Genomic DNA, 26,631 nt, shown 5'->3' on the forward strand with positions numbered 1-26,631 from the left:
AGGGAGCCTGCTTCCTCCTCTCTCTCTGCCTGCCTCTCTGCCTGCTTGTGATCTCTCTGTCAAATAAATAAATAAAAATCTTTAAAAAAAATAAAAAAACAAAAATAAAAATCTAGTTTTAAATTGAAAGCTAGTATTTATCCTTAATTCATTCATAATAGAAAATCTTTGTAAAATAATTTGTGAAAGTTACTTGTGAAAATTAAACCAGGTACTGTGGTCATGTAGAGGATATGTATGGAGATGAAGTTGCCAGCTGAACTCTTTCCTATCTCAGAACTTCTGTGTATACTGTCTGTCTGGTACAAAAACTGAGCATCCCACAGATCGAGAATCTGAGGATTACCCATTTAAAAAGGAATGGAGAAAGGAAGAAAACGATGCATGTCTGGTTTCATCTCACTTAAGAAAATCCCATCAGACATGGAATATTATACACTCTAATAGGAAAACAAAATAAACAAATTTAAGCTGCAAAAGGGCGCCATGAAATGTTAAGCCTGCCCACAGATTTTTCTCATTGGCAAAAGAGAATATGATTACTACAAAAATGTTATTTGTTTTTCAGGGCTACTTAATCTACACAAGTCATGAGCAGATATATCAACATGCTTTTTTTATCAATATATTTTTTGAGTTTATTCTTTAATTCCTAGTATAGTCAACATACAGTGTTAGATTTGTTGCAGGTGTACAATATAGTGATGTAAAAATTCTGTATACTCAGTGCTCATCATGCCATCAATATATTTTTTAAGATTTACTTATTTATTTGAGAAAGAGAGAGAGCGCATGTGCAGGAGGGACAGAGGGAGAAGAGAGAGTCTCCAAGCTGAGCCCAGAGCCCTACACGGGGTTCCATCTCACGACCTGAATGGAAACAGAGAGTCCTGTGCTTAACCGACTGTGCCACCCAGGTGCTTCATCAATATATTTTTTAATGCTAGCTTGCTTCACCTCCCTCTGAACTGCAACACCGATTTGAAGCCTAATATCATGGTGGGGGGGCCCACCTGGGTGGCTCAGTCAGTTAAGCGCTGGACTCTTGGTCTTGGCTCAGGTCATGATCTCAGGGTTTTGGGGCCTTGGGCTCCACTCAGTGGGGAGTTTGCGTCTCCTCTCTCCCTGCCTCTCCCACTGCTATACTCCCTCTTTCTCTGTCTAAAATAAAAATAGATAAATCTTTAAAAAATGTGAATTTTTAAAAAAATAATGTAACAATGTTATAGTGTGGTCCCATTTTTATAGAATTATGTGATCCCTATACTTGTGATTCTCCCTTTTTGCCATTAAATAGCTGTGCCCCAGACTGCATAAACATTGTTTACTTGCTGCATTACACAAGCTATTAAATATTAGTGAACATTATTTTCTTTAGTGGCCTCTCTCCTGTTGATTTTGAGCATGATTATGGATGTAATGAGATCATCTTTTCCATTCAGATTAAACAAGTTTCTGAAATGACACCCAACTGTACTCCATTTTATACTCCACAAATCAGAAACCCAGAAAGAGTTTCAAAATTCTTACATTTATTCATTTATGTAATAACCCCCCCAACCTCTTTGCTGCTTGAAAGACATGATTCTATAGTGCCACCATGTGGCCTTTTTAATTAGTCTTAAAATAAGCTGCTATTTGGGGCTCTTTTGTTTTACTATAGTAATTCAGTTATTTAAAAAAAAAAAACTATTCAATGGGCTTTTAAAAAAAATTTTATTTTATTTTTTCAGTGTCCCAAGATTCGTTGTTTATGTACCACACCCAGTGCTCCATGCAATATGTGCCCTCCTTAGTACCCACCACCAGGCTCACCTAACCCCCCACCCCCCTCCCCTCCAAAACCCTCAGTTTGTTTCTCAGAGTCCAGTGTCTCACTTCTCCTCTCCATCTCCCCATGTCCTCTGTGTTATTTCTTATGCTCCACAAGTTAGTGAGCATTTTTTGAACCAAAAAATAGTCTTCACTGTTTCCACCATTGATGTGCCTGTGTGCGTAACTTCATTCAGCTGTTTAAAGATGTTTAAATTGAGGATATAATTTCTTGATCGCATCTTCTTAGATTAATTTTATTGGAAGTATCAGAATTCCATTGCACTGGTGATGCACATTTACCCATTTCCAGTTAATTGATAGTTTGCCATACCTTTTTGAAAATAGATATATACAGGAATAGTAAGACACCATTCAGTGGTTATACCTTGTACAAAGCAGTGTTTCTGAGCTAAGATGGTCACTTCAACTTGACTTTCCCTCAGAATGGAACTCTTGAAAGCCTGGTGGTGTTCAGTTGACGATGAACAGATGCTTAACTTTTTTATTTTTGTTTAATTCCTAATATATGAGACCTCTACTGGGAACTAACAGAATGTCAACAGAGTTTTGTTTGGTCAGGGGGAAAATGACATTTAGAACAATAAAGTGAATGTCCCTTCCAGATGTAACCTTCGGGTATTTCATAATGTTTTTTATCAGCGTTAGTTATTTTTTGGCGATCTTTGGAAAGTGTATTATGAAATTCCTGACTTGAATATCTTAATGAATTCTTCATGTAATTATTATTATTTTGTAATCTCATATTTTTAGGAAGTTGTGTGCCAAATCTCAAAGCAATTTATTAAAATTTATCCGAGAAAAAATTCTTTCATAAGTAAATCTCCATGGAAACACTGCTGTGGTGTTCTCTTGGTGTCCTAAGTTTCAGTAGTTGTGACAGAACAACCTGGAAATTAGAGAATTGAAGCAAAGTAGATTGCCTGATGGTAAAATTCATGATCAGAATACAATTAGCATTTCCTGAAGCTTAACTTTTCTTTATGAATTAAGTTAGCATATACATGACATATAAGATGAACTTCATTAAGATGAAATATTTAATGGAGTCCACCTCAAGAATAAAGATTTATCAATTGGTGAAAATAAAAAATGTTTTCTTTAGATTGTTTTATTCTTTCCAAGCTTAACAAATACTCAACTTTGGTAAATAAGTTCTAACACTAGTATATATTTAAGATACTTCATCCTCATTTTACATGTCTTTTCTTTTAATACTACAGGCTTCCTTTATAGTAATCTAAATTTAGAATCATCCTTTTAAATTGTCTTTTTTTGATAGAAAAAATTACGCCGATCACAACATGCCCGAAAGGAAACAGAGTTCTTACGGCTCAAGAGGACCAGACTTGGCCTGGATGACTTTGAGTCTCTGAAAGTTATAGGAAGAGGAGCATTTGGAGAGGTTACTTCTTTTTTAAAGGCAGTGCTGTTGAAAATATATAGCCTTAGATAGTTTAACATATGTATCCCAATAGGCTAATATGTATTAAAATAGCTTAATGTATCAGAATAGTTTAATATTAAGAATTCCTAAAAATATAAGTAGTGGTGAATTGCAACACTGATCTCTTTAAAAGAACTTACCTTTTGTTCCTAAATCAATAGTAGGGAATGCATAACATTGATAGCATGGTCAATTTTTACATTCTAGGTGCGGCTGGTCCAGAAGAAAGATACAGGCCATATCTATGCAATGAAGATATTGAGAAAAGCTGATATGCTTGAAAAAGAGCAGGTATGAGTTCTTTTAACATACAACCAAAAGGAATACCACTGACTAGGTGTTAGAGTAAATGTTAATATTGGAATTTGTAAAAAGAAATCTACACATCTTACTGTATAGAGTCTGTTAATTTTTTGATAGCCTGTTTTATTGTTTCTCAATTCTTATAGCTAAAATTTCTTCCAAATTTATAATCTGAAACTGTATTAGCTTGTTCAGACTGCCATAACAAAATACCACAGACTGGGTGGCTTAAACAACAGAAATTTATTTTCTTACAGTTCTGGGGGCTGAAAGCCCAAGATGAAGGTTCTGGCAGGGTTGAGTCCGGTGAATCAGTCTTCCTGGCTTGCGGATGGCTGCCTTCCCACCAGGTCCTCACATAGCCTGTCCTTGGTGTGTGCACAGAGCGAGAACGCGAGCGTTTGGGTGCCTCTTCCTACAAGGATGCTATCCTCCTCTCCCTCTCTGGCCTCACCTAACTAATCACTTCCTTAGAGACCCCACTTCCACATTCAGTCACCCTGGGGGTTCATCATCATGGGAATTTGGGCCAGGGGACACAAACGTTTACTCCATAACAAAATACCTTCTTTTCTGACTTTAGTGAAAATAAGGGACAGTTCTCAGTTTCCTTAACCCCTATCACATATAAGCAAGACCAGTCTCCTGAGAAGTTGCTGATTTAACACATTTCCAAAATCTGTAAACCACCCCCTCCCCCAATGTCATACTCCTGGACTCTCTATGTTTCCTGTGACCTGATGTAGCTTAAGGGTGGGCCATAAATCCGAGAACATCAGTAGTATTATTTATGTGTTCCCCCTCTGTTTCTAATCTGGATAGAGGCTCTATAGAACCCTAAATGGATTACATATGTTAGGGCAGGTCTCAACAACCGGATATAGAGGGAGGATGGCCCCTCTCTCTACCTAATGTTCTCCTTCAGTCTTTCAGTCCCTATCTAAAGCTTACTTCAGAGTTCAGCTTTTGACTGAACAAGTTACAGAAGAGGTTTAGGCAAAAAGACCAAACTGCAGGTCCTCATCAAACTCCTTGGATTCTCCTTTCTTTGCTTCCAATTCCTTCTCCTCAGCCAGGGCAGCCTCAGTGGAGGGAGCAGGACTTCCTGCTGGGGTGGGTCCACAGCCCTTTGTTTGCAGATGAGGCTCCGGATATTGATGTTGACATTGGCCAGGGGCCTTTGCAGACAAGCCTGGCCAGAAAGGTTCAGCTTCTACACCCACTGCTCTGATGAGGGCATTGATCTTATCCTCTGTGACTGGAGGATGAGGGCTGAGTAGATAGATGCTGGTAGCAAGCCAAAGACAGAGGCCGAGTGCTGTACCCACACGGTGCTAGTCACCAGAGGAAGTGAGGGTCTCACCCAGCTCGGTCCTGGCTTTCTCAGAAGGAGTCAGCACCTTAGCAGCAGCTGAGGAAAGTCCCGCCTAAAGCTTCCATAGTTACTATGGCAGTATAATATTTATTTTTATTCAAATATGACCCACCTTGAATTTTTACTGCATTCTTTCACTTTATTTCTATTTCCTGTGTTCAGCAAGTATTTACTGGGGGCCAATGATGTGCCAGATGGGCCTGTGGTGTTGTAGATTAACACATAGGCGGGATTAACAGGACAAACCTGATCTGTATTTTTTTCTAGTACTGGGGACATAGACAGCTATCTCAAATAGTCATGATTGAGAAAGACTACAAAGAAAGTTTGTACAAAAGGATAAATTGATGCAGATGATCTGGCTTTAGGAGGAAGAATTAGATGAGTGAGTGTTTCTCTGAAGAGAGAATATTTGATGAAAGATAGAATAATGAGAAAGAATGACAGAAAAGATCATGTAGAACAAATATCCAGACGCAAATGCAGAGGTCCTGAGGCTAGAAGCTATTGTGGCTAGAATTCAGTGCACAAAGAATGGTAGGAGAGGTAGAAAGGGAGCAGATCCCAGAGAAGGCCAAGATAGAGCATTTTGGTTTTATTCTAAACGCAATGGGAAGACGCTTTTGTTTGAACAGGGGAATGGCATGTCTGATTGAGGTTTTACAAAGATGAATCAATCCCTTTGCTTGCTGATGGGGAAAATAAGAAGTGAAGCAGAGAAGGTGATTTAGAAACTGGTGAACCACTTTCAGCCAGGATGGGATTGTAGCTCACAGCAGAGAAGCTGAAGAAGAGTCTGACAGATTAAGTATATGTTTTAGTGGAAGAGCCAGCAGGATTTCCTGTGGTGTCCTGTACATTGGGGGATGAGAGGATGGGTGAGGATAGTGAGGAAAAAATGGAAGAATCAGGATAATACCTAGAGTTTCATTTAAGAATGGGATACATGATGGTGGTGTTTTCTGATTTAGAAAAGACTGAAGAAAGAACATTTGGAGATAGCGGGAATGAAGAGTTCTCCTTGTGGCATATTGAGTTTGAGCTGCCTGTTAGATCCAAGAGATATTGAGTTCACAGTTGCTGGAATCTGGAGAGAAGTTTCTCTAGAAATATAATTTGGAAGCCATCAATATATTGACCATCTATTGGGGGCAAGATGAAATTGCCTAGAAAATAGATAGAGAAGGAAAGAGGGCCTATATACAAGCCCTAGGAAACAAAAGGCAGAAGAGAAGCCAGCAAAAGGGACCAAGAGGGAACATCTAATTAGGTGGGGGAAACTGAGAGAACATGGTGTCATGGAAGCCAAGAGAAGAAAGTGTTCCACATAGCTGAATGCTGCTAAGAGAGTACAAGAGGAAGACAAGCCAGTGGATGTCACAATATAGAGATTTTTAATAACTTGGCAAGGGCATTTCTAGTGGTTTGCAGTGCAGAAGCCTAACTGAAATGGTGAGATAGAAAAATGGGAAGCAAAGAGTGGGGAATGTGAGTGCAAATAAATCTTTCATGTGAGGCAGAACAAAGAACAGATTTATAAAGGGAGACTTAAGGTAAAAAGGATTTTCTTTTCTTTTTATTTTTAAAGACAGGAAATGTTTTGATTCTGATGAGAAGAATGCATTAGAAAAAGAAATTGAAGATCCAGGAGAAAGGAGGATAACTATAGGAATACACTGGAAGACAGAAGAGTTGGGGTGCCTAGATGAATCAGTGGGTTAAGCTTCTGCCTTCAGTTTAGGGTCCTGGGATCGAGCCCTGTGTCAGGCTCCTTACTCAGCAGGGAGCCTGCTTCTCCCTCTCCCCCCTGCCTGCTTCTCCCCCTGCTTTTGCTCACTCTCTCTCTCTCTCTCTCTCTGTCAAATAAATAAATACAATTAAAAAAAAAAAAAAAGAAAAAGAAGAGTTGATCTTTGATAGGAGTAGACGTTTACCTATCCATTAAAACAGGAAGAAGAGGCAGAGAAAATGGGAACAAATGCAGGTGGTTGACCTAACAGCCTCAGGTACCATGTTTCTGCCCGAGTGCAAATAAGTGAGGTCATCATCTCAGAGTAGAGGAGGGACGGATAGCTTGCTGGAGGCATAAAGAGGGAGAATTTGTGAAATAGTCACAACTATTGACTTAAAGGGTGGGAAAGCAGACTTGCCAGGGAAATACAGTTGAATGCCTGTTGAGATTTGCAGTCATAAATGTACCACGAAACCAGTTGGCATAGTTGAGTGACCTTTCTGTAGAATACTTAGTTGCTCTGGGGTAGGTAGAGAATAGAAATTTGATTCTAATTAGGGTTGGTGTTTTGCCAGGCAAATACAAGGGAGGAAGGGGACGAGGGAGTTCAGAGTGTTTGCAAAAAGAGTGATTATAATGATGAAATCTAGGCTGGGTAGAAAAAGATACGAGATTATGAGGAGAGTAATAGAGAAAAAGTTGTAGAATCCATGGAAGGGATTGAAATATAAGAATAAGAGATCTCGAAGATGAAAGGTAGAAATAGAGTTCCTCAAAATGGAGATTTTAGAGGGGGTACAGTTTTAGCTGATGAGAAGGCTAGGACGACTACCATGGGTGGCTGAGGTGCAGAGGCAGAAGAGATCATTGTAGACAAGGAAGAAGTCAGTAGATAGGGCATTTGATGGTTCACCCTTATGGAGGCTGAAATCTATCCATGAATGGAGAAACTGGAAAGGAAGTTGATAGTGAGCCAGGAGCTGAAGTTATGAGTGAGTGAGAGGAATTGCCCTGGAGCTCTGTAAACGATAGCCATGAGAATAGATGATGGCTGATGGAGTTTCACAGTGTGCACTTCAAGGAACTGTGGAGGAGAGTGTCACAGTGGTATGGAAGCAGCATGAGAATGAGCAGGAAACCTACCCCCATGCCACATAAGGCATGAGAGGAGAACACATCATTCTTGAGAGCTCACTGTGCAGGGAGACAGAACTGTCAACAGTCTGATGAGAAGAATCATCAATTAGGATGACAAGGTGAAGGAACTGTCCAGAGGTGAGATGATAGAGGACTTTTTTGAAGACATGCCAATTCCATAGGGAAGAGGCTGGTTTGGAACTCAAGGAAGGTCAAAGTATTACAATGTATTAGAGAATTACAGATAATGGTAAGAATAAATGTCTGGGTCAAGATGTAGAACCTCAGAGACAAAGAGATAAACAGGATCTAACCAAGCCATATGGGATTAGTCCTGGATAGGGTTTTGGAAAAGGGACAAAAGGAGCAGTTTGTTCCAGCTATAGTCTTCAGCTTACTAGCCACATGTGGCTATTGGGTGTAGCTAGTCTGAATTGAGATATGCTGTAAATGGCAAATATATATCAAATTTTGAAGACTTCCTACCAAAGAAAACTCAATAATTTTTATATTGATTATGTACTGAAATGATAACATTTTGGATACATGGAGTTACATAAACTATATATAATTAAAAATATTTCACCTGTTTCTTTTTATATTTTACGTGGTTACTAGAGAATTTTAAACTAAGTCTGTGGCTTGCATTGTATTTCTTTTGGACAGCACTAATCTAGAATATTTTGCCAGAAGTTGAAGAGCTTCTGATCCCTGTTCATTCCTGAATGCAGGGAAAAATCTCACTGGAGCCCAAACATCAAGTCTGTTTTGGCCCCTATATAAATTAATCTGCATTTGCAACCCCTGAATTTCATTTTAGGAAACCTTTTCCCATTCAATTCTAATATGTTATTATGTGAAGTTTTTAATTACATTTACTTTAATACTAACCAGTCCACAAAGTAGCAACTTATCTCCCTGATATTGTGGTACTATGTGCAATAACTTCCTATTCTTTGAAAACATAGACCCATTTTAAAAACATCCTGTCATCTAACTTCAAGATATTTAAAAACAATCAGGCCAAGTTGATGACATAACTTTTCCTGACAGCAGCAGATGCAGCATCAAAGGTTTAAGGTTTTTCCTTTACTAATCTTACAATGCTTTGTAAAAAACCATCGGTAGGAATTTTGATACCATTGTTCACTCTATGAAACAGATCCAGAGAGATTGTAAAGTTTTATTCATGCCAGAAAACAAGTTCTTAGTTTTCAACTGTTTTTCCTGTGCTTTGATCTCAGAGCATTTATTGTACTAGGTAATAAATACAGTAATCCCAACTATGACATTTTAAGCAGATCATATTTCATTACTGTGAAAAGGCTTAGGAAATCTGGGTTCTCATGTGCTTTGGGCCAGAGTTCATAGTAATGTACAATAAGAACAGCAAAAGGATAAAATCAAATATTATTGTTAATCTTTGAAGAGAAAATGTATAAATATATTAATGCAAAACATCTGAAAATTGATTACACCAACCCAATAAATTACTCAGTTTATAAAATTTTCCAGTCTATAAAATGTTCATGTAAAAGTATCCATAGTGATTGTATGTCTGACAAGTCAGCAGCAAAACCCCCAAAGTTGCGCTAATTTGCTGTGGATCATTTTAATAGATATTATAGAGGTTTTTATATTTCAGATTATAATATAGTTATATTTGTCAAGATAATACAAAGTTATTATAAATGTTTCTACTTGTTAAAAAAAAAACAAACCCAAATGTTTAAAAATCACATAAGGCCCTTTTTTTTACTAATAGCAGTTAAAAACAGTCTGCTAAGGATCCTGACTTTGTTATACCAATCTGTTAAGGCATTGCTTACTAGTTTTAACTTTCAAAAGTCAGGCCAGGGGCGCCTGGTGGCTTGGTCGGTTAAGTGTCTGACTCTTGGTTTTGGCTCAGGTTTTGATCTCAGGGTCATGAGATCTGACCCCAAATCACACCCTGCGCTCAGCACAGAGTCTGCATGAGATTCTTTCTCCCTTCTGCTCCTTCCCCATCTGCTCCTCCCCCGGTTCTCTCTCTTTTTCTCTCTCAAATAATAAATAAATAAACCTTAAAAAAAATTTTTTTTGTATAACAAAGCCAGGATCCTTGGCGAAGAAGGATTCTGGTTGGAAAGTTTTGGACTAATCATTTTCCTACCTCAGAGGCGTCAGCTTTCTGTAACATACCTGTGGATCCCACCTTTCCAGGCCTAAGATAAAAGATTTCCTGAGGCTCTGTATATATAATGAGAATATGAACATGTGTATGTATTTCAAATCTTTTCTAAAACTCCCTCTTTCCTTCATGATTGTTAAGGAACAGGATGGGTCTCTTAAGAGGTCAACTTGAAAGATGTGTAATGTGTTGCAATCATTTTTTCCAACTACATTCATCTAGGTGGCCCATATCCGAGCAGAAAGAGATATTTTGGTAGAAGCAGATGGTGCCTGGGTAGTGAAGATGTTTTATAGTTTTCAAGATAAGAGGAACCTTTATCTGATCATGGAATTTCTCCCTGGAGGTAAAAACAAACATAATAGCAATGACAGACTGATACAAGCTCATCTTTACATGTAATTATTATCCTGTTGCTTAGGTTTTTTCTTCTATTCCTAGCAGTCATGGTTTTCCTGTAGTTCCTCCCATAATAGTGCTAATTTTTACCACAAATCACATTATTTTGAAGGAACGATACATTTGGCACATTTTAAATACTATCAATCTAGTCAACAGGGTATAGTTAGTAAGATTGTTGCAAGTCTAGAGTTAAGAACAGTAAGTCACTAAAGAGAAAGACAAACAACCCAATGGGCAAATAACGTACAGAAGAGAAACTCTGGCTGGCCTGTAAATACATAGGAAAATGTTCAACTCTGCTCATACTCAAGGAAACGCAAATTAAAACAAAAATGAGCTACCATTTCACCTGTTTCTGATGAGACTGTGGGAGAAACCGGCCTCTCTTTTATCTAAATTAATCTCTGACTCTTACGGAGAGCAGTTCATAGATACTGGTGGAGCTGAAAGGGCATATGGCCTACAATCCTGCAATTTTAGAACTAGCGTAGTCCCTGAAGATTCTCCTGGACACACGCACAGAGACCTGCGAGACCACGGAAGCATTGTTAGGATCATGAAAAACCGCAAGCACGATAAAGTCCATCAGCAGAATGGATAAATAAAATGTGGCATAATTACATGCTGAAATATTTTACAGCAGCTAAAAGTCAGGAGCTCTATCCATTTCAATAAGATCTCAGAAACAGTGGGGTAAGAAAGCAAGCTGGGGAATTATATGTACAGTTGATACCATTTATGTAATTTTTAAAAATATGAAAGAACATAATTTCATAGATTAAGATATATGTATATGAAAACATATTTTAAAAATAAGCTAGAAGGATACCCACCAAACCAAGTCCACACTAATGGTTACTCAGCAAAAAGGGAAAGCGGAATAAAATGGATTGGAGGACAGAGAACACTTCTACATTTTTTTTAAAAGACTCAAAGTATCATAAAAAATATTAACAGTTGTCATTTCTGAGTTGTAAGTTCACATTTTTTATTCTTTGCCCCTTTTTAAAGAAAAAATTCCTTGAAAAGAATGTCGTTTGATCGGATAGTTTTCTATTTTTGATGGACTGAAGAGCTCTGAACATTTTTGAAACTTGAATTTGAAAGACTCTATCCCATTTCCAGGTGTGCTCACTCTGATTCATTTCCTCAATTCAGCATATTTTCCTCAGCAATTTATTATGGATGTTGAGTGGTAGATATTACTTCATTATCACCTACTTTCTACCTTAAAAATCATCAGATGTCATGAAACTTTGGTAATGCAGTGACACTCTTTTTACTTGGCCCTAGAGATGGTTGGCAGTCTACTGGGTGGGTCGTACAATTCAGAAATTAAGCAGAGGTTGTACAGATACAGAGGAAGCCTGACGTGTTTCTAATACTTGATACTTGGTTTCCCTTATGGAGGTGACATGATGACATTGCTAATGAAGAAAGATACCTTGACAGAAGAGGAGACACAGTTCTACATTTCAGAGACTGTTCTAGCAATTGATGCAATCCACCAGTTGGGTTTCATCCATCGGGATATTAAACCAGACAACCTTTTATTGGATGCCAAGGTATGTGAAGAAACTGGTGAATTATTGGGTTGCTGATTATTTTAATGGAATAACAGAGCTGATTTTGTGATTGAATGGGCAACTACCATTTATATTATTGCTCAACTATGTGATGTCATAGAATGATGTGACGGGAAAAGACTTGGCAGTGAAAATGACATCAAGGGAGGATGGCTGTCTTTGTCTTCTTCCATTTTCTATTTTTAACATTCGTCATCATCAAATATTTATAATTTTACTTACCACCTGTAGGAGTTTTTATAATGCTAAGAATTTTTATAATGACTGCCTTAAGGCTTTTGTTTCAAAGTTAATATAATCTCTTGATTTTACTGGATTTTTTTATAGGGTCATGTAAAATTATCTGATTTTGGTTTATGCACGGGATTGAAGAAAGCTCATAGGACCGAATTCTATAGAAACCTTACACATAACCCGCCAAGTGACTTCTGTAAGTTTGATTGTTTTTTTCTGTGTGACATAGTGTAGCCAGCTTAATTCAGCATTGTTGAGCACTGAAAGTTCTCTTCCTCTCCTCATTCCTTAAACCAATGTATTTACATGTATGTGAATTTGTTTTTTGGTGGAGTTTTTCCCTTCATAATTACAATTCTCTCTTGTTGAAATTAGCATTTCAGAACATGAACTCAAAGAGGAAAGCAGAAACATGGAAGAAGAACAGGAGACAGCTGGTAAGTCAGTCAGGTCTTTAAGAAAGATTGACCTGGTCCTAAAATTTCGGGTTTTGCTTGATCATTTTGTATCTTCACAATGATTAGTACTTACTTTGTAGCAAGGATAGAACTGCTTCTGGGGTCACATAGTTCTCTTAGTTTCTCTGTAACATTTCCTTGCCTGAAAAGTGAATGCTGATATTTACTTTATGATTTAACTTTATAGCATTTTATGGCTCATACCTATAATTAAGCAGCCTGTTTACTAGTAATTAGCACAACATAAAACTCACTGAGATGAATGTGATTGTAGTGAATGCCTTGTGTGTTCCATTTTTCATACTTCTTCTGAAACAACCGCCAATCAGTGTAAATAAGGTGGTTGTGTGTTTCTAAGGTCTTTATAGACAAGGTAAACAAGAAGTTTGGCATATTAACAGATAAAACAGATAAAGTAAAATTAGAAAGCAGACTTTACCACAGATAAACTTAATTACTCTTTAAATGGAAGTAGAATAAAACTGCTTGTGCCCCACACTGTTTCTCCTTTATTACTTAGCAATTATAAGAATTGTTTGCCCCTTTTCCTCTTTCCTTTATCCTATTAATTAGGTCCATGCACATTCTTAGGGTTAGGAATGTGCCTTTTGACTTTGTTTTCTTCATCTCTTATACGCCCGGCACATACAGACACTCTATAAATATCTGTTAAACTCAACCAAGTGATGAAAGGGAAATTAATTTAGCATTCTCTCTGAGTATTGGGTGAGGTTAACAGACTGGACGATAATAGTCCAATACCCTCTCAAACCGAATAATAAGACTTTGCTTGGTCAAACTCATTCTGTCAGTGGCCCAAGTAATTAACTATAAGCTTCCTGTGCTCATAAAACATTTCAGTGTTTTTGAAAGTTAGAGAAAAAGAATTTTAAAACTATGGAGCTATGAATTCATGACAAAAAACTTCCTTCTACTTTTAAATGTGCCACTTTCAGATTAGATTTTCCCACTGAGAGAAGCATTGCAGTATTTCCTGCCTTTTTTTTTTTTTTAAGATTTTATTTATTTATTTGTCAGAGAGAGAGAGGGAGAGAGAGCAAGCACAGGCAGACAGAATGGCAGGCAGAGGCAGAGGGAGAAGCAGGCTCCCTGATGAGCAAGGAGCCCGATGTGGGACTCGATCCCAGGATGCTGGGATCATGACCTGAGCCGAAGGCAGCTGCTTAACCAACTGAGCCACCCAGGCGTCCCGTATTTCCTGCTTTTAAGGGGGAAAGTGAATACTGCTTAAAAGTATGGTGGGAATTCGACTTAACAGAGTATTCACGGGTGATTCCTGTTGTCATGTTTTATATTCTTGTGGCCATTATCATGACTTCTATCAATGTTTATCTACCGAGGGAGAAGTAGAGGGGACTCTTAGTGTTTTGGGCAGGAAAATCCTTTGGATCTTATATCCTCCCTGCCAACTAAATGCCCATCAGCAACCACCCCCACCCCACCTCCTGCCACCCTCAGGTCCTTGAAATGACGAAATCTGCTGGCACACATTTTCAAATGGTCCCTGGCATAACTGCCCTTAATTGAGAACAACTACCGTAAAGAAATAGTTTTTGTAAGATTTTATATGAATTAAGAATGAAACACTCCATTGCTTTCTGATGGATAAGCAGTGCCCTGGAATTAGGTTTATCATGAAAATACCTGATGTTTATATATACAGCAGGTTGTAGTTTCCAAAGCACATTCCTTTTCTTGTTTCATCCTCCTGTCAACTGTGTATGATTACTATAGTTTCCTGTAAGCAGAAGCCGAGGTTCAGAGTGCTTGAGTCGCCTGTCCAAGAACTCACTTAGTAGTAAGTGGTGGACTCCGGCCCACTGGGTTCAGCCTCTTTATTCTTTTTGAAATGGATGGCTAACCTTAAAAATGAAACAATTATTGTGCCAGCAAAAGTGGGTTTATTCAGGAATAACAGAGAATCACAATTTGGGACAGGCAAGCTGTGGCAAAACCATTGGCAACTCCAACAAACAAAGAAGAGAACTTGTATTTTAAGAGAAGGAGGATTTGAAAGGGGCTGTTTTGAACAAGAGTTCACTGGAGCAAAGCAGGAGTTGAGGGTGGTGAAGGTCTCTCCTTGGCTGAGTTGCAGGGGTAGCTGTTTTAGCACAGGAGACGCAGTGTACATCTTTCCCTGTTGGGGCCCACAATAGGTGATTCTTTGCCTGTTCATGATTCCTCCGATGGGGTCTATAATTGACAGTGAGGAGTACAACAGCATAGCTCCCCCTTCTAGCATCCCGAGGCCACTTTTGTGAGCTGTCCTTCTATTAATTTTCACAGGATTTAGGACTAAATATATAAATAATTTAGTTGAGCTTCTTGGAGAGGGGGTGGTGGGCAGCCAGAAATCATATCTTAAATAACATATTATCTGATTCAGTACCTGTCACTAAGCTTTCTACATGATAAACATGTGAAACAAGTATTAAATGCAAAATTAACTGCTGTATTGCTTTTTCCAATAATGAGCCATACTCAGATCTTTTAACAAATATTTAAGAATGCTGGTTTGATAAGCTTTTCCTTTGCAGGCATATTCCACAGTTGGGACACCAGATTACATTGCTCCAGAAGTATTCATGCAGACTGGTTACAATAAGCTGTGTGACTGGTGGTCTTTGGGAGTGATTATGTATGAAATGCTAATAGGTATGTCTTATCATTTGTTTACATATATACTACAGAAATTTCCATGAGTGCCATGGATGGAACATATTACAGATATCATGGGCTAAAATGTCTGAACTCCTTGACATCCCCCAATGTCAATAATGATAAATACCAGTGAGCTCTGTAGCAATTCAGGAACAGGGTATTTAAACAGAACTCCCATGTGTCAAAATTGCATCTACATGGCCTTTTGGATAAAGGGGGTGATGCTTTGAATCCTTTATTTTATTGCCTTTATTAGTGATTTTATTATAAATTGATGAATGGTGACTTTTTTTATTGCTGAATAGAGCACTTCGGGCTATTTTTTTCCCTATGACACATACATAGTATGTGTAGAGCATATTTGATTATTAAAGATGATAAAACTTGTATTTTCTCTCATATGCAGGATATCCACCTTTCTGTTCTGAAACTCCTCAAGAAACATATAGAAAAGTGATGAACTGGAAAGAAACTTTGGTATTTCCTCCAGAGGTACCTATATCTGAGAAAGCCAAGGACTTAATTCTTAGGTTAGTGCTTAAATCCCTAGAGGAGTTTATGGTATTTTGAAACTTCACAGGTACCTAAAAAGATTGAATTGCCCATTTTATTCTGTGGGAGGAAAAGGACCACTACTGATCTATACAGTCAAAGAGATCAATAAAGAAAATGTGTTTTTTAAAAACTGCAAACAATTAAAAGGAAGCATGCAGTAAAAGTAAGAGTTAAGAAGAGGGACGGTGTCTTGTATCATTTCAAAGGCCACTCCTGTTGGTACGCAATGACCTATTTTGTTAAAGAGAAAAGAGAAAATAAATCGCTAGTAGCAGTGCCTATCACAAGTCTACATATGAAATTATTTCTAAGCAAAGGATTCCATTCTGTTTCTCAAGTCAGATGAAGTTTGGTATTATTGTGAACGGCTGCAAGGAATATAAATTGGGACAACCTATGAGAACAGCTAATTGACAGCAGATTATCAAAAATCTTTAAACTGTATATGACCATTGACCCAGTAATTCTAGGAATTTTGCTTATGCAGACAATTTGATGTGTGTAAAGATGTAGGGAGACTGTTTGTCATGATGTTTTTAGTAATGAAAAATTGAAAACTAAGTGTTCAACAAGAGTGGACTGGCTAAATAAACTAATATTTCCACAAGCAAATTTTAGAATATGAAGTTAAAGAAAAATATATAATGATTTTGGGAAGTTTTCTCAGTATATTAAATGAAAAGAATCACCCTAAAACAGTAACTACTGTATTAACACATATTTTTAAAAATTGTAATAAAAGACTAGAAGGAAATGGCTTCAAACTGTTTATAGTGGTTCTCTCTGTACAGTGCAATTACAGAGGATTTCTGTTCTCTCCCACATTTCCCACAAGAAACAGAGCTGACTTCGGTAAACAGAGGAAAAAAATGAAATGTTTGGAAAAAAATGCAAATAGGATACTGTATATGTAATTTGCATATGATCATTTCTGTTTCCATTTTCTAGATTTTGTATTGATTCTGAAAACAGAATTGGAAATAGTGGAGTAGAAGAAATAAAAAGTCATCCTTTCTTTGAAGGTGTAGACTGGGGGCACATCAGGTACGCTCATAGGCTTCCAACCGGAGAGATCTAAGTAAAACGTTTGTTTGTTGTTACTAGGTTTAGCAATCAGTTTGTCTCTGGCTCTGCTAAATACACAGTGTTGTTATAGTGTTATTAAACCAGTGTTCTCCGGACTACAGAAGTGAGAATATAGCTAAATGACTGGTTTTAGCAAATGCCCAATGTAAAGGGGAAACCACCTACTTGTACCTGTTTCGATTTTTATATTCAGAGTTACGGGATGCAAGCTGATGTCCGCACGACAGGGATGTAGTTTTATTTCACACGATAACCCCTCATTTTTGTCCTATTCTGTCATGCTGTATACTGCTCCTTTCTCTAATATACCATCTTCTTTATGAAGTTATAAGAAGACAGAGTCCCTTTTTTTAAACACTGTGAGAAAAGTGAAATGATGCAAGTAACTTTTAAGAATTTGCTTGCAGTCGTTAATTGTAAGCATCGGCCTTTAATTCAGTTTGTGGCCAAAGTACCTTCAGTAGTTCTGGGCTGCTCTCCACACAGTGAGACTTCCAAAACATAACACTGATCATACCCTTTTCTTCCTTCCCTTTGCGCTTAGAATAAAATTAAGGCCGAGGCACTGCTTTCAGGACTGTGGGGTGTGGCTCTACCCTCATCAGTCCCAGTGGCATCTCCGAGGGTCGTTCTGCTCCTCTCATCTCAGGGCTTTGCCCTTTGCTCTTCATTCTGCCTGAAACGCTCTTCTCTCTCCACTCGTTCCTGTCCCCACTCCTGCCCTGCCTGGCCAGCATCTGCCCCTCCTTTGAGACAGCTAATGTGTCACTGGCTCCAGGCACATCTTCACGGGAACTCCCACAGTGTGCCAGGCACTCGACCTGCTGTAATAACAACTCATTTGTTTGGACCACTTATTGTTATGTCCAGCACTGTTCTGAGGACTTTATGTGCATTTTTTATCTTATCCTCATAATAAACCTTATAAAATAGGTACCATTATGATGTCTCTTTTACAAATGAGGAAACTAAAGCACATAGAAGTAATTTGCCTGCAGTGCCACAGCCAGTAAATAATCCAGCTAGAATTTCTTTTTTCTTTTTTCTTTTTTTTTTCCAGCTAGAATTTCTAACTAGAATTGGACCCCTGGGTGTCCTGGTTCTTAACTGATATGCTGCATTACACTGTATACCTCATCTCACTGAACAGAATGAGGATTCCCCGCTTCACAGTTGGAAGGACGCTTAGAGCCCATTAGTGCAATCTCTTGCTTTGATAGTAAGGAAATAGTCACAGAGCAAGGAGTTGCCTGCCTAAGGTCACGCTGCTAGTTAACGACACCAGAGTCTCCGGTTCTTGTCACTAAAGTAATATACATTTATTAAGTTATCACATTAAGTATAAAGAATTGGAATGATTCTGCGAAGAATACTCAGGACTTTAGGTAACTGGCTTTGTTCACTTGTCCCCTAATACATCCAGTTAAGTATTTGTTGAAAAAAATAGAAGCAATAAAAATGGATAGCTTCTTTTAACTATTCCTATTTTTAAACATTGTTAGCATGGTAAGATAGTTTCATGACTGATTTTTTTAACCTAATCTCCCTGATTCCCTTAACATATATATGGCAGAAAGTTTTAGATTTAGATTTCATTGCAAATGTGTAGTCCCTTTGCCCCCTTAATTTCCCAAAGCGCTTTTTGTTTTTCAAGTATCTTTATTTTTTAAAGTAATCTCTATACCCAGTGTGGGGCTTGAACTCATGAACCTGAGACCAAGAGTCACACACTCTACTGAGCCAGCCAGACGTTCCCCAAATGACTTTTAATCTATGGATCCTTTAGTAGAAGAATTCTTTCCTGAATTGTTTAGCTAGAATCTAGTACACACAATAGCCAGCATACATTATGTAATTATTAAATTGTTTGAACAAAATCTCTTCTGTTCTACATTCCCTTTCATTAGCTCTTATTTTTCCATTTTAAACAAAACAGCATGAGAAAGTCTGTGTACAAAGAAATAAAAATTCCAAGTAAATGGTCATGTTTTCAGAAAATATTACACTCAACTATGACATCCACTTCGCAGTTTTCAAGTCCACAGTAAATTCTCTCGACTCTTCTATTATCTATAGAACAGGAAGCAGAATTTGCAACTAGAACCGTTTTTGGAAAACAAAGAGTTAAAGAAAATTTGCCATGCTACTACTTGATCCTTTTTTTATAGGGAAAGGCCAGCAGCAATCCCTATAGAAATCAAAAGCATTGATGATACTTCAAATTTCGATGACTTTCCTGAATCTGATATTTTACAACCAGGTAAGATAATCTATGACAAAACTAACACTTCACAGTCTGTAAAGATGCCTACAGGGTCACTAATGAAATTCCTTTGTTCTTGGTTAATTTTCCCATCTTTCCTAGTGCCAAACACCACAGAACCGGACTACAAATCCAAAGACTGGGTTTTTCTCAATTATACCTATAAAAGGTTTGAAGGGTTGACTCAGCGCGGCTCTATCCCCACCTACATGAAAGCTGGAAAATTATGAATAAAGATCACATTCGCCCACAACCAAGAGAACTCAGGTAGCTGCATCACCAGGCTTGCTTGGCGTAGATAACAATACACTGAAATACTCCCGAAGACGGTGGTGCTTATGACTACAAGAGGAAATTCTACAGGATTAGGATTTCTAAGACTACTACAGGAATTGGTTGGCAGTGCCAGCTGGCTTTTGGGTTTTTTTTTAATATTTTATTATTTTTGTTAACTTTATTATATGAAGGTACTGGAATAAAAGAAATGTACGTCCCTTTTTAACTGCACTGCCTACACGCGTATTAAGGTCCATTCTGCCTGTGTGTGCTGTGGCTTTGTACTGTAACACCTCTGATCAATTCAGGAGAAACATATCATTTAAAGCAACATAGGCTAACCTGTAGGTAACACTGCAGTATTGCTGTTTTACTGCAAATCTTATGGGTCTAGATAATCAAAAAAAGCCATCTTCCATAGTTGGTGTTAGAATACTTGCCCTATTGGTTTGGACGTCTATAGAATGAACAGACATGAAGACAATTTCTGTAATGGTTTTAAGAAATTTTAAAAAGGAAATACACTGGTTATTTAAAAAATAGAATTTATCATCATGTTATTTCACAAACTGCACAGTCAGGAGTGACAAGTTTATACTAAAGAGGAACTTTAACACCTTCACTCAAGCACTCCACTAATATATTTACTTTGCATTCAGAAATACTGATGACCTTTATATACGTAGTCTGTATACTCATAGGGAGATGTACTGTATTATATAAAATGTAAAGTTGCTTTTCTTGTGACAAAAAGGACTTCTTTTTTAACAAGAGGACATGGCATTATTTTGATTTGATTATGGTGAGTTGAATTTAAGAAATGACCATGAAGGCTGCTTGTAGAACTGGTGTATTTTTATTAAACTATTTTTTTAAATGTCAAACTTCTGATCATGGAAATGGACTTGTAGAGAACAAAGAGCTATCTACTTTGGTTTTCTAGAAAGTTGTTACGTATCATGGCTGGTTAACTTTTCTTTTGTTTGGTGAAAATCTTTCCTTTGATAGTACTTGTATTATTGTGCCATTATTTTCTTACACTCCAAATGTACCAAAGATCCTGAACAGAGTGGATGTTCACAACTGAGGAAAAATTTCCTTTCCTGTGGGAATGCCATATTCAGATATGACAGATCTTTGATAGTGCTCAGCTTATTCAAGGGCAATATTGTTCATGTTCAGCTACATCACTATGTTTAACCTACGTGAAATTAAGGAAGTAAATGCAGGCAGTGGCGGGGGGGGGGGCGGTGAGGGTCGCCGGTGAGTTTGTGAGGAGGATAGGGGAGATGATGTAGCATCAAATTCTTTAGCTCTTTCCTGAAGAATTAAGTCATGCTTTTTAGCTCAACATTTTATTCTAAAATGACTCTCTGAGGTTTTGGCTTCATAAGTACTAGTTAAGGAACAATACTTTATCAAAGAATGGCCTAATGTTTGTTAATTGATACAATTGTAACCATGATCTGTGATCAAAATCAAAGGTGATGGTTTATTTGTAGCTATGTTCTTCTTAATAGGGAAGAATTGCACAGGATCATTATGCAAATCTACAGAAGCTTTTATAAATGCTGCTGCTAGGTAGCTCTGTGATATTTCAACAAGGCCATGCTGGTTGGTTCGTTGGTTAGTTGGTTGGCTTTTCTCCCCCCTGTTCTCTCTCTTTCCTTCTTCTTTCCATTCTTTCTTTCTAGTATTTGTTTGGTACTTATTATATGTTCATCTAATAGTTCATCTCCATTTTTCTCATTTGCATCATGTGGCTGAGTATCTAGGAGAGAGAACTATTAAAATTCTAGGGTTATCTCAATTTGACCAGCTCTGGTTCTTCTAATTATAACTCCAACTTTAAAAAAAGCTGTAACTGCTACTCAGTTTTATGAGATTTTTCTCACCCCACCGCATCCCCCCACCTTTTAAAAAAGACTGACTGTTTTGCTAGTGTAATAATGAATGAGTAAGACAGGAGGAAACTTCATCATTCTCTGGTTGTAATATGGTAACTATTCTAGCACAGAAAAATGTCATTAATAATTCAAGTTGACCATGGAGGGGGGTTTCCTAGAATGGAACTGAATTACCTGTTTGCTTTTTAATCAAATAAGAGAAGAGCATGTTGTTTTCCATCTCCCTCATTTTTATTAGCAGGAAGAACTTGGAAATAATTATGATTTCTTGGCAGTGGAAGGGCAGTTCTGGAAAGCTGACTTTGTTTAGAGTCTCATTTTTCTCTGGAGTTAACAGAGTGATTCACAATATTTGGGGTTTCCTCCTCGTCACAAGCATTTCTTAAGTGCCTATCTAAAAGCAATTAAAGACTGTGTCTGCCCTTTGGAAGCTAAGAATTTGAGTCATGATGCAAATTAGCTAGGTAATTTGCAAAGTACCCTCAAGATCGAATTTTCTCTATTATACACTTACCATGTTTCAGGTGAACCATTTAATTTAAATGACAAAACCCTATCTAATCAACTGGGCATAATGACATTTTCTTTAAATTAGACTCTATTTTGAATTAAAGAGTTTTATTATAAACTGTGTGTTTTTGGTTTTTCTAAGTATATAGAAAGCTTGTATAATTCAGATTTATTGATTTCCTGATTTAATGTAGACTTCAACGTTTTTATTAAAAAAACCCTTTGTATTAAAGCAAGTTATGTTATTTTTCTTTTATGCTTTTCTTACTAACATAGTTTAAATTTATTGAAGCATAGTGCTATCTGAAAACAAGGAATTTCTTATAAATCAACCTTTTCTGAATGAAATATATGGCTGATTTTTAATAAGCTAATAGCTGAATGAAAAATAACGTGGAAAACTGCAAACTTCCTTTGGTTGCTAAGTCTGAAGATAGGGTTTCATTTATTTCTATAATATCATACTACTTCTGATTTTAAAGCATCTGTATATCTTTGTGTAAATCAGTAAATGTAAAAATTTTTTAAGTTCATTAATTTTTGAGGTTTTTTTGTAGAAAACCTTTAGACAATCAAACCATATCTACTGGTAGAAGAACCAGCTATCCATCTTTTGATGATCTATAAATTAATGAGTTGAGATTTTAATCAGGAGAGAAGTCCCCTAGCAACTAAATCACATTTGCTCTGAGGTGTTAAGTTTCAGAATATTCAGAACAACTGTTTTGCTATAACCATGACTATTTCTTCTCATCTTTATTTAACATATATTTTCTCTTTAGAAGTGCACTTATTTCTGAAAAGTTTTAATGAAACTTAGAACAAACAAATACAAAACACTTGGGACTACTAGATAAATTTTAGATTTTTATGAAAAAATGTGAGGGCACATTGCCACTTTAAGCAGAAATGAAGTAATAAAAATAGTTCTTAGTTATTTTTTAAAAAGCAATATAAATTATTCAGCAGTTGTCTAGAAAAATGATCATCAGGCTGTCAAGTGCTGTGTTTAGTTACCAAGTTTCAAAAAAATGTTTTGGTGACATGAGGCCTTTTTCATTGAAGGTAAGAAAAGAATAAAAACTATGTTTATAATATTTCTGTTGGTGAGATGTTTTGGTTTTATTTTCAAGTTTTGAGACAGGTGTTATCCAAAACTAAAGAAAGACTCTTCTGTAAATATATGCAACCATCACACTTAAATATCACATCAAGAACACAATATTTGAAGTTTCAATTGTATTATGTTTAAATAATCAAGGTAGTTGTACAGGTTTGTATATAACTACCCCACCAAGCCAAAATCAATTTGCAAGCAAACAGAAGTTGGAAATACCTCAAAATTAAATTTAAAATGCTTCAGAATAGCATGTAAACTAGTGATGCAAGTGGCCTAGGTTTGCACACAGGTACCATTATGTCCTGTCTCGTGGAAGACACTGATAAGCAGTCATGCTACTCTTTCCACTAAGTGCAGAGGGGGCCAGTCAGAATCCTGCTCACCCTAATTGTGCTCCTCACTGTTCTTGACTTACATCGTTTCAATAATGCCATTGTTAAGACAAAACAGTGAAAGCACCGATTGTGAAAATTTGGACACTGGAGCAAACTTGGGAGACTAAGTGCATCTTCTTTCAAGAGCATCTTCTGATAAAAAAGAACTTCTATTTGTATACAAAATGCTTTAACTTACATTATTCATTTTGGATATTACTATTGCTCTAAAATAAACATAATTACCCTCATTTTACAGATGATGAGCATGAGCCTGAGCGTGACTTACCCAGACACAGGTAATAAATTGCTCTTGAACCCAAGTCCAGTGCTGCTGTATCCCCCCACATCAGACAGCATGCTTCAGTGACAAATTATCTCATGTGCTTCTAGACCTCAGAAAAATACGTGGGGAGCTAGTGACAGATTTGTCACTTTGGGTACTTTAGACTGCAAGTGTCAGAAGACACAAGTCAGGATGGCTTCGGCAGTAAGGAAAATGATTATCTTATAGGACATGAAGACACGAGATAGTGAGCTTCCAGGGTGGTCCACTTCACGTCTCAAAAGCAACATCAAGAACACTGGTTCTTTCCATTGTACTACTTTTGTCATCTTCCAAGCGTTAGCTTTGTCCCTCCTCTTGTTTTTCAGAGGGGCTAAATGGCTACAGAGACTCTAAGCATGAAGTCTTTCTACAACATGTAAGTCCCTAGAAACTACTGCTTGTGCATCCTCTTTTTTAAGATCAAGGAAGATGTCTTCTAGAAGCATTCTAAGCAAAGTAACCTCCACATTTTATTGGCCATGATTATGTCATACATCCATTCCTACAACAGTACCTGGCCTGGGGCAGACTTAAAAATCAGGATTCACATCCCTGGTACTAGGTGGAGGCTTATCTAAAGCACATGGCCACCTGATACCAGGACCAATTGGCGTTCTTTTAAAAAGCTCCAAGGTAATCAAAAGGGTGCTACACATTTTTATAGCAATGGTTCTTACCTTAAGCCACTATACCTGGATTTTCTTGCTGGTTCTCCCATTGCTATGTTTGAGCTGAAACCTGATCCATTAACGTCTTTCCTGGCCCACTGGAAGCAGGAGTAGTAAGTACCACTGTGCCCAACCATGGCCCTGCCACTGTAATCCTACTTTTCTTGCCCTTTGGAGAACCAAAAGCAGGGTTGTATCTCTGGACCTCATACAAACAGAATAGATGTATGGCCCAATGACCAGGGTTTGGTCTGTTTAGTGTTTTTGCCATCCCTCCCAGCTCCTAATCATTGCTTCATTGGTCCATCTCCCCACACTGCTATCATGCCAGCAATAGAGACACTCATCGACTTATTTCCCCAAGATCCAGCCAGGAGTGGGGCTGCCTGATTATTATTGGCTCAACTGTTTGTCTAACTTGAGCAGATGGGCTTTGACTAATAGAAATCCAAACATTTCTCAGGCAAGGTGCTAACTACCACAATTTTATCTTGGAATCACTCTACTGTTCATATTAAGACGTTCCTTATCAAACCCTTAAATAGAGGATGACTTTTTTTTTAAGATTATTTATTTTGAGACAGAAGATGCAGGGTAGGGGGCACAGGTAGGGCAGAGGGAGAGAGAATCTCGAGCGACTCCCCACTGAATGCAGAGCCCAATGCGGGGCTTGATCTCACAATCCTGAGATCATGACCTGAGCCGAAACCAAGAGTCGGACGCTTAACTGACTGAGCCACCCATGTGCTCCAACACAGGATGACTTTTAAGGCTCTACGAAAGGGCAAGAGCCATAACATGAAAGGGAGACTGTCCTTTGCCTTTCTTGTCCTCTTGGGTGAGATAAATTTGAACAGAACTTGAAGATCACTCCTGTCCAATTCCATACATATGAGGAGGACTCAAGAGGACCTGGGATACATACTTGTTTCAAGAGTGTCCCAAACCTGCAAAAGTAAAAATCACTTCAGCTTTTGACACTTATAACACACACACAAACATCATCTCTAAGGGGAAAATAACATTAAACAGTAACTCCATATATAAAGAGATGTCTGCACAGCCATTCCCTCAGGCTTGTCCTATGATCCTTTTTGTATTTTTCTCAGAATTTCAGTTTATGGCTACTTCTGACCTCTGGCTAGCAGAAATACCCAGCTTACCCCCACAACAACCTAGGCTTAGGAAACTTGATTTTTGGCAACTTGAAGCAGTATTTTCTAAAGTACTTAAAATGTCTCAAAATCAAGTAGGGTGCTGGTTTGAAGAAGGGACTGAGAACTACTAACTCAGAATCTCTAGGAGTGAGTCTGAAATTCTGTACATTATCATGAACATCCAACTTGGGGAACGGCGGAGCTGAGGAGAAAAAGACACTGGCTGGACTTTTCCCAAACGAAATAATACCCACCCCATCAATTGCTGTGAGAACATCTATATAAAGTGACGGAGGCACAGCAGGTGAAGTACAAGTCTGTGCTTACACAACGCCTGGCACACGGTAGGCACTCTATAAATATGTGTGAACAAATGAATTAAATAACTGCATTTTTTTTGTGGGCAGCCCTACTTTCCATCTAAAGCTGATCTCAAAATGTTCTCATTTTTAATAAAAACATAAATCAACTCCAAAAGCATTGAAAAGGGATGTAGCTTTACTAAAGTTTTTATTTTCCAGGGAAATAATATAAGAGGGTTTGCATTACCCAGTGAAGTTCCCTTAATACCCTTTTAAAAGATCTTTCTCAAATTTCCACTCCCTGTGGCAGCTGCCACCACCTCTTTCCTCTCTCTCATGAGTATACGCTCCTGCACTTACCTTCTCTGCATTCTCCACTCCTTCATAAGCCAAGCTCAAGCTGATCTTCCCCGTACCAGACGCCTATGACAGGTCCGTCTACTCCTCTAAACACATTTGGCCTTTCTGTTTCTCCCAGCTGTGCTCCCTCTCATCAATCTGCTTAGCAAAAACAAGAATCTTCCCCAGTATAGACCCTCCATAGAATGCTGGGGGTGGGGGTAAAAGGACAGTGGCAGGGAAGAAAAGGTAGTTTTAAATATAAATAATTTAGTTATTTTCTCCAGCCAGGAGCTCATTGAGGGGTGGTTATTTTTTTTTTATTTGTGCATCATTGGAAACAGTATCTTCGAATCTTCAATTTGAAACAGTATCATTCTGAAGCAG

The 26,631-nt window shown here is 37.7% G+C and overlaps 1 protein-coding gene across 1 annotated transcript in view; it reads left to right on the forward strand.

Moving 5' to 3' along the window:
• LOC111159978 (serine/threonine kinase 38 like) overlaps nucleotides 1-22,188 on the forward strand; it is an 85,067-nt gene extending 62,879 nt beyond the window's left edge. The window contains exons 4-14 of the mRNA XM_022522704.1: nucleotides 3,116-3,238; nucleotides 3,488-3,571; nucleotides 10,220-10,343; nucleotides 11,810-11,964; nucleotides 12,313-12,415; nucleotides 12,595-12,656; nucleotides 15,236-15,353; nucleotides 15,766-15,889; nucleotides 16,863-16,958; nucleotides 19,169-19,260; nucleotides 19,366-22,188. Coding sequence (XP_022378412.1) covers nucleotides 3,116-3,238; nucleotides 3,488-3,571; nucleotides 10,220-10,343; nucleotides 11,810-11,964; nucleotides 12,313-12,415; nucleotides 12,595-12,656; nucleotides 15,236-15,353; nucleotides 15,766-15,889; nucleotides 16,863-16,958; nucleotides 19,169-19,260; nucleotides 19,366-19,493 — 1,209 coding nt within the window. The 3' untranslated portion in view covers nucleotides 19,494-22,188. The remainder of the gene's footprint in view (nucleotides 1-3,115; nucleotides 3,239-3,487; nucleotides 3,572-10,219; nucleotides 10,344-11,809; nucleotides 11,965-12,312; nucleotides 12,416-12,594; nucleotides 12,657-15,235; nucleotides 15,354-15,765; nucleotides 15,890-16,862; nucleotides 16,959-19,168; nucleotides 19,261-19,365) is intronic.
• Nucleotides 22,189-26,631: the final 4,443 nt, after the last annotated feature.

This window comes from Enhydra lutris, unplaced genomic scaffold (genome assembly GCF_002288905.1).
Source record: "Enhydra lutris kenyoni isolate GAN:26980312 unplaced genomic scaffold, ASM228890v2 scaffoldscaffold72, whole genome shotgun sequence".
Lineage (NCBI taxonomy): Eukaryota > Metazoa > Chordata > Mammalia > Carnivora > Mustelidae > Enhydra > Enhydra lutris.